At 51.4% G+C, this 8,771-nt stretch overlaps 1 protein-coding gene across 1 annotated transcript; it reads right to left on the bottom strand.

Moving 5' to 3' along the window:
- Positions 1 to 231: 231 nt before the first annotated feature.
- Positions 232 to 2,456, bottom strand: AVPR1B (arginine vasopressin receptor 1B). Its single transcript, XM_009327429.1, has 2 exons — positions 1,478 to 2,456; positions 232 to 551 (listed from the first exon to the last, which is right to left on the bottom strand). The coding sequence occupies exons 1-2, from the start codon at positions 2,454 to 2,456 to the stop codon at positions 232 to 234; spliced, it is 1,299 nt and encodes a 432-aa protein (XP_009325704.1).
- Between the last annotated feature and the right edge of the window lie 6,315 nt (positions 2,457 to 8,771).

Raw genomic sequence — 8,771 nt, 5'->3', positions numbered from 1 at the left:
GCTGGTGGGGCTCTGTCCGTCTCCCCCGATGCACACAGCAGACGCAGCGTGCACAGTAGCAAGCACACAAGGACAAGACGGACAGTGATGCTTTCTGGGTTAAGCACCCAGTTCTGCAAAATGAGATGCTACTAGGTGGGGAGAGACACAGCTTGGCGTGACAACGTTCGTGGTGTTGCATCTGGTGGCAGCTGTCTCCAGTGGAGGGATGTGCCTGGGGACATCCGCAGCCTAGAGCGTGCCCAACTCGGTTATCACCTCCTCGCAGGGTGGGTAGAAGTCCTTGGTGCTGCTCCCGTGCAGGCCCCCGTGCGGGGGGAGGCCGGCAGGGCTGGTGTGGTGGCTGTGGCTCAGGATGGTGGTTTTTCTGCTGCAGAGGCTCCCGGTGGAGGCCTGTCTCCGCAGCCTGGGCCGGGGGCCACCCCAGCAGGACAGGCAGTGTGCCACATCCTGGAGCAGGTGCCCGCTGAAGAACATGTAAATCCAGGGGTTGCAGCAGCTGCTGAGGCTGGCCAGCAGCATGGTGATGGTGAAAGCCACGTTGGTGGACTCTGGGAAGGCAAGGGAGAGAGCTGAAACATCCACCAGGCTGGGCATGGTCTGGACAGGGTCCCAGTATGCAATGGGCAGGACCTTGGGGCTCATTTTGGCTCGGGCGTGAGTCCTTTGTCCCATTCCCATCCCATCTGACTGGCATTTCTTTGGGCAGGAGAGTTTGCAGCAGCATGGCAGGCAGAGCCAGGCTCTACCCTTGGCTGAGGTTTGCAGGTGGGTGATACACTGTAATGGGGATGCGCTGGAGCACATCCTTGGGGAGAGTGCTGGGAGATGAGACCCAGCAGCTTTTGGACCTTCCTTCAGCCTGTTTGCTGGCCAAAGCATCTCCCAGAGGCCTTTCAATCTTGGCTAAAGATCCTTCTACCCACGAACAGGCTAGGAGAGCTACTGAAAACTTCCAGAAAAAGTCAACCTATTAAATCAGAAATCCACTTCTGAAACCTCTGCAGCTGGCTCAGCAAAAGCCTTACAGGCGCTCGGTGTTACATGTGAAGGACCTGCTCCAGCAGCACGGCTGCTCCAGGAGGCAGTCCGAGCCGAGGATGGGAGCAGCAGGCACAATTAAAACCCTCCCTGCAGCCACATACCAAACACAGCAGCTCCTGAAGCAATTTCCCACATGAGGGAAGAAGCACACATGGCAAAGGTGTTCACATAACATCTTTACACGTCCCTGTAGCTGATGGTCAGAAGTCATGGCTTTTCAGTGGCTTTTCTGGTGAAAGCAATGATTTGACTCTGGAAAATATTTTCTATAAATACTACTGGGGAACAAATCTGTAGCCTTCCCTGTGATTTTTAAAAAGACAAAATAAGACAGCTCGTTTGTTAAAAATGCAATGGGCATGCTGTGTGCCTCGGGTGCCCAGGGCTCTGCGCCTGCTGTGGGCTGCAGCCCAGCATCCTCACCCCTACTCACCGTCATCAGGAGCATCCTCATCCCACACCGACCACATCTGCATGCTGAAAAATGGTGCCCAGCAGGCGACGTAGGCCACCACAATGACAAAGGTCATCTTCACCGTGCGGATCTTGGCACGGGAGATGGTCCGCACGCTGCTCACCCGCGAGGGCTGCCCGCTGGAGCATTGCCCGCTCTTCTCAGAGGAGCAGGGAGCAGGAGGGGCAGCTGCTGCAGGCCCCCCCGTGCTGGGGGCAGCGCTCTGGGTCTTGCCCTTGAGGTTCTTGCAGATCTCGTAGCAGATGAGGCTGTAGCAGACGGTTAGGATGCCAACGGGCAGGATGAAGATGCACAGTGTGGTCCAGGTGATGTAGGCTCGGGCTCCCCATGGGTACCTGAAGTCTGCCCAGCAGTCCACCACCCCTGAGCCCTGGCGCACCTCCCGCAGGGAGAAGATGAAGATCTGGGGCAGGCTGAGCAGGCAGCTGAGCAGCCACGTAGCCCCGATCATCACGTAGGCCTGGCGGCTGGGCTGCTGCAGGGTGCGCAGCGGGTGGCACACGGCCATGTAGCGGTCCAGCGTCATCACGATGAGCATGTAGGTGGAGGCGAACATGCTCAGCACCTGCAGGTACTTGACTGCCTTGCAGAGTGGGTCCGGCCCCAAGAAGCGGTACGTCACCTCCCAGATCATCTGTGGCAGCACCTGGAAGAGCGCAACACCCAGGTCAGTCAGCCCCAGGTGCAAGATGAAGAGATGCATCCGGCTCATCTTCTTCCTCAGGCGGTACATTGCCAGCAGCACCCCCACGTTGCCTACAGTTGCTATAGCCAGGATGGTGGCCAGCACCCCAATCTCTGCCTTGGCCAGCTCCTCATCCCGGCTGTGCAAGAGGGTCAGGTTGGGGTCCCCTGCCAGGGTCTGGGGGCTCAGCAGCCCCTGGCCGTGCCAGGGCTGGCTGCGATGAGTGCTGTTCCAGCCCCAGCCCGGCTCCATCCCCTTGGGAATCTCTGCAGGAGTACAGGCAGCTATAATGCTCGTCTCTGATGGCCTGTTAAACCCTTCCCTGCCTCCCCAGGGCTGAGCTCTCGGGGTCAGCGCTGCCCCTGAGCACCGCTGCACCAGCTCCTCTGCCCCTGGCCAGGGGGGCTGGACATGCCTCCTCCTGTGGTCCCTACCGCCGGTGCAGGTTGTCACCTCAATGGCTCAACATCACGTTAATCCTGTGCTGCGCCGCTGCAATTCCCCTCTCTGGCTGGGCTGCTCTGTGCAAATATTCTCGATAAGCAAAAAGGTGCAAGAGTCCCTGGTTCAGTCTTTGATCTTTCTCTCATCTGCACTAAACATTCCCAAATCCCTGTTTCTCCCTGGACCGCTCATCTTGCGTGTCCTCTCTCCCCCTGTGCTGGTAAATTGAAGGGGGAAGGGGAGTCCTCTTTGTTGCTTCTTTCTAGTGCAGCAAAAGTAACAGAAAACGCTACAGAGGCTGCATCTCTTTGGCCTTTTCATTCCAAGAATAGTAAAATCAGGTGAGCAGTGTCCGAGCGTCCGTGTCTCTGCGGGAAGCGGCGCGGCTGTCTGCTGGCAGTGGCTCTCGGTCGCTGTGTGTGTGAACGCTGCCTGCCCAGGACTGGGTTTTATAGCCTGGCAGCTCCCCTCCCCGGCTGGCTCCAGCCTCCTGGCTCCACCGCGCCGGCTCTGCCGCTGTGCCGAGCGCTGCCGGACACTGCAGTGGGCAGGTGAGAGCTGGTTCCCCTCCTGCCGCTCTCTCGGGAGCTGCAATCCTTGGACTTTGCCAGCGGCTTTTACCAACTGCAATTTCTGGGCAAGAGCTAGAGGCTGGGAATCCTCCTGTCCTTGTCCCCTGCATCCCCTCTTCTGCAGCGTGTCAGGGCTGGGGACGCGCTGTCCCTGCTAGTCAGATCCCCCCTGAATCTCTGCCCTTGGCCTCTCCTGGCCTGGCAGGAGAAGCCTCTGTCTGAGAGCCTGGGCACGGGGGGACAAAGGGGTGCGGGTCCACCAGAGCAGCAGGAGTCAGACGTCCATTGGCTTTGTGCTGCTGGGTCTCAGCGCCGCAGCAAAGTCTGTGGAAACATCATTTACTGGCACCACGTCCTGAGGTTGCCTGTTTTGATCTGCTGTGCCTTTCCTTCTGTATAGGAAGGGGATGGAGATTGTCCCTGAGACATGGCAAAAGCCTGAGTCTGCCTGCTTAGTCCTCAGTTAAATGCTGTCATTTTACTCCATCTGACAGAAAACCACACCGAAGGTGGGGAGCAGGATCCTGCTCATCCGCAGAGCAGCCTTCGCCTCGGGTTGTCAGTATTTGTTGTCCCCATCTCTCACCTGCACAGACCCCGGAAAAAATTCATGGGAAAGGAAAAGCTGATGGGGAGAAGTGAACTGAAGAGGCCCCAGCAGCTGCAGACTTCACGCAAAGGTGCGGTGTGAGCCAGAGGAAAGGCGATGGACAACGGAAGCACCCTCAGCCGAGGGACAAATGCACTGTGAATTGCGTGGCTGAAAATACAGATGTGACAACAGCTGGAATGCGCCCGCCTCTCGCCTGCCTCGGCAGAGCTGCGACTGAGCATGGGGCCGGGCGCGTGGGCACCTGCTCGCCTGCCTCTTCTCCTGATCTCCCCGCTCTTTTTTTGAGCCTTCAGTGTGTCTTCCCATGTGGGGTGTGATTGCAAAATATTTTCATTGCATGCGTATACAAATATACGTATACACATACGCAATTTCACTTTTGTTTTGCAACGTTAAGGCTTTGTATTTCCCCTACTGGCTATTGAATTGTGTCAATAAGAAATAACGCCACCCATCTATTGCTGATGTTTTTTTCCTTTCTCTACTGGGGAAAGATGACAGCAGCAAACAAAAGAAATGCACCGACACAGGCTTCTTCCTAGTGCTCGTCTGCTCGACACGAGCTTTGCTGCTTGCAGAGCCTGCTCTGGCTCACTGGCTGTGATATTACAATTAAGTTGCCTGTGAGAAGGCTGGTTCTTCGTGCTGAATAAAGATTTGCAGATCACCTCTAATAACCATAAATGAGCGCAGTTTGTATCTAATTAAAAGACATTCATCCTTATAAGAGACCCTGTGGATATAAAGTACTCAGCACAGGAAAGTGCCTGGCTGAGGTGCTGGAGTTAGAGATAGGAAGGTATTTCAGTGAATAATGTAATTTTCTATATTTGTGATCAGACAGCTGATTTTTTGGAAGATTAATAGAGGGCAGTGCAAAAAAACCTACAAAGCAATGGAAAGCTACGATGAAGGCAGAGATGGAGGGGCTGATTCTGCAGAGAGAAAGAAACATTTGAAGTGTTTTGAGGACAGACTTGGCTTCCGCTGGCACCACTTTGATTTGGGAGCAATTCCTTCGGAGTTAGAGCTTTTACTCCAGATTTACCTAAGTTTAGTTGCAGGGAGAATACTTCTGCAAAGGCGCTCAGAGGAAAGTGAAGCTAATTCACAAAAGAAAAATGATCCTTGGAAAATAGAAATTCATTTTCTTTAGAGAGAGAGATTATCACAGCATGGAAATTTTTCAAGCAGATGGATTAAAAAATAAACCCATTTTCTTTCACTGGTTTCCTGAGCATTTTGACACATCGCTAGCATTGCCAGGCTGCGCGTGTTTCAGCAAAACCAGAGCTGGGTTCTCCAACTAAGCAGCTCGGGAATTGCTCGCCGAGCACGGTGCTGGTTTGTTTAGCGTTCTGGGAGCCCCTTGGAGGTGATGGCCCAGCTGTGCCCAGCTGTGCCTGGGCAGTTCAGCCCAGCCCAGCCCCACCTCACCTGCAGCTATTTAGGCTGTTTCCTATTACCTAGGCTTGGAGGAGCAGGAGCAGTTGTGGGGAAGAAGTGTGGCTGTTTTCTGGTAATGCATTTTTGTGTGCTACAGTGGTTTGTGTCCCCAGGGGAGAGAGGGAGGATGTGTGTGCAGTATTGGGGGTAGCTCTTTGGTGGTTCCTGCTGCTGCCGGGTGACCTGAGCCCTGAAACACTGTGAAAACTGCTGTCTCAAGGTCTGTGTTTCCTCCCTTCCCTCTGGGTGCGATGCCGAGGTATGGGACCGTGTAACTGGATTTCTAAGCTCTTAACATTTGGTTTGTCAAGGTAACGGTGTGCCTGCTGAATAAAGATTTGCAGATCACCTCTAATAACCATAAATGAGCGCAGTTTGTATCTAATTAAAAGACATTCATCCTTATAAGAGACCCTGTGGATATAAAGTACCCAGCACAGGAAAGTGCCTGGCTGAGGTGCTGGAGTTAGAGATAGGAAGGTATTTCAGTGAATAATGTAATTTTCTATATTTGTGATCAGACAGCTGATTTTTTGGAAGATTAATAGAGGGCAGTGCAAAAAAACCTACAAAGCAATGGAAAGCTACGATGAAGGCAGAGATGGAGGGGCTGATTCTGCGGAGAGAAAGAAACATTTGAAGTGTTTTGAGGACAGACTTGGCTTCTGCTGGCACCACTTTGATTTGGGAGCAATTCCTTCGGAGTTAGAGCTTTTACTCCAGATTTACCTAAGTTTAGTTGCAGGGAGAATACTTCTGCAAAGGCGCTCAGAGGAAAGTGAAGCTAATTCACAAAAGAAAAATGATCCTTGGAAAATAGAAATTCATTTTCTTTAGAGAGAGAGATTATCACAGCATGGAAATTTTTCAAGCAGATGGATTAAAAAATAAACCCATTTTCTTTCACTGGTTTCCTGAGCATTTTGACACATCGCTAGCATTGCCAGGCTGCGCGTGTTTCAGCAAAACCAGAGCTGGGTTCTCCAACTAAGCAGCTCGGGAATTGCTCGCCGAGCACGGTGCTGGTTTGTTTAGCGTTCTGGGAGCCCCTTGGAGGTGATGGCCCAGCTGTGCCCAGCTGTGCCTGGGCAGTTCAGCCCAGCCCAGCCCCACCTCACCTGCAGCTATTTAGGCTGTTTCCTATTACCTAGGCTTGGAGGAGCAGGAGCAGTTGTGGGGAAGAAGTGTGGCTGTTTTCTGGTAATGCATTTTTGTGTGCTACAGTGGTTTGTGTCCCCAGGGGAGAGAGGGAGGATGTGTGTGCAGTATTGGGGGTAGCCCTTTGGTGGTTACTGCTGCTGCCGGGTGACCTGAGCCCTGAAACACTGTGAAAACTGCTGTCTCAAGGTCTGTGTTTCCTCCCTTCCCTCTGGGTGCGATGCCGAGGTATGGGACCGTGTAACTGGATTTCTAAGCTCTTAACATTTGGTTTGTCAAGGTAACGGTGTGTTACATAGCTAATTTTTGGTGGCTGGTAGCATCAATACACCGTGAAGCATAGCGCCTGAAATGCTGTTTCTATTACCAGCTGGTATCCTGTGTTCTTTTACTGCAGAACACAGAGGCAGAGGTTTTGTGATTGCTAAATCATTTGGCATATTAGCCGGTTACTTTGCTTTGTGGGTAGCTCGTTGGTTAAATAATAAAATCTGTTGGCTTGGGTTTAAATGCTGATTTGGCTCACTTTCCAAAATAAATGGTTTATTTGTGGTATGCGATGGTGTTAAACTTATATTGCTGACAGCACAAAGCATACTCGGTCTGTCTTCTGTCTTTAGCATTTAATCACTGAAATGCCTTTTGTGGTTCAGGTCAGGAAAAAACCGGATTTGGTCATTTTGCACTGGTTCAGATGCCGTAAAATTAATGGTGTTGCAACTGCTTTATAGCAGCTTGGGATCATCTCCTTGGAAAGGCTGAGGGCAGGAACGAGGGCTTGGAGTTCCTGGTATCTAAAGCTACTTTTAATGCCAATTCTCTGTCAAAATTAAGCCATGAATGACTTCCACCTCCTGAAAATATAAACTGCTGAGACTTTCCAGTTCTTAAAGACTTCAGGACCTTTAAAAGCCTAGCTCGCTCTTGCCACTGACTTAACTCCATGTAGGACTGTCCTCTGTTTTTCTCAGACTCGGGGAGTTTGGAAGCTGAAAACTTTATATAATCTGTTTTTTGCTGCTTGCAATGTTTGTGAAGAGTTCTCAGAAAAGTGACCATGTCTGTCGTACGAGGGAAACAAATTTCTCCGCAGTGTGGTCATCAAACAGAGCCTGTGATTGCACCCCTTAGTGGGAGTGCTGAAGGATTTAGCACAGCCCTGGTCCATCCCGATATCATGTGAAATGCCCCAAAACATTAAACTGTCTCTAAATGGACATCTGGTTCAACACTTGCGCTGTGACTCCCATTACCCTCCAGAGGGAGAAAACTCTGCTGTGTAATTGGGCAGCGATACCTGTCATACAGCTCTGGGAACTGAAGACAGGAGCTTCTATGATTTTAAGGTAATTGTAAGCCAGATGTGTCAGTCTCCCCTTTTCCTCCCCCCCTTTCCCTCATTCAGATTTGTTTTTTCCATTTAATTAAAACCCCCGATGCTGCTTAATATTAGAGAGCATGTCTGGGTGCATAAATAAATATGCTAAACACATGGCAAATGCCCCAAAGCGGTGCCTGTTAGGGACACTGCTAGGCAGAACAAGCAGTTTTGATTTTAATGGGAAATCCATGTGAAGCTGTAAAAATTGGCAAGCAGAATAACAAAAGCTGACAGTGTTGCATTAAAGAACACTTTAAAGTATCAGTGCTTAAAACCATTGCCTTGAACATAAACTTGGGGGGCTGAGCTGCCGTCCCTGGAGGTGCTGTGCCCAAGCTGTGACTGACTCAGCCTAGCTTGCCCGAGAGCATCGCTCCCTTCGTCCTCCACGCTGCTCCCAGTGTCTCTGCTGTTTGGGGACAGCCCTGCCCATCCAAACACCCCAAGTCTCCCAAAACCATGCCCTGAAGCACACGCGTGCCCCTCCTGCCCCCCCAAACCCACGGAGACAAGCCAGCCTGCACCGGTGGGGTTTGGACCAGCCCCCTCTCCCTGGCGTGGTCCGCAAGGTGATCCTGAAATGCCTCGCAGGCTGGAGAAGAGCATTTCTGTTGGATAAAATAAATCCAATTCTGGGGTGTTATTGCAGCTGATAACTCTATTACAGTTTACTTTTTCCTTGTTGTTTTGCTGTGTCTTTTCATTTGACCCGTATGTGTGGGAACAGTCTGCTTAAATAGAGGCAACTGCCAGAGGAAAAATTGAAGCTACAGGCATCTTCAAGATAGCAAATTACTTGTTTATCATCCTTACGTTATCCCTGTTGGTTTCCTTGTACAGCCAGGGATGGTTAAAGACTTTGGTAGCTGTGAAATGCTTCAATTTCCTTCCCCACTCACTCATCTCCTTTTGCTGTTATCATCATTAACATTTCAAAACCAGACACAGCCAGA

This window comes from Pygoscelis adeliae, unplaced genomic scaffold, assembly GCF_000699105.1.
Source record: "Pygoscelis adeliae isolate BGI_AS28 unplaced genomic scaffold, ASM69910v1 Scaffold197, whole genome shotgun sequence".
Classification (NCBI taxonomy): domain Eukaryota; kingdom Metazoa; phylum Chordata; class Aves; order Sphenisciformes; family Spheniscidae; genus Pygoscelis; species Pygoscelis adeliae.
This window is presented reverse-complemented; position numbering and strand designations above follow the sequence as displayed.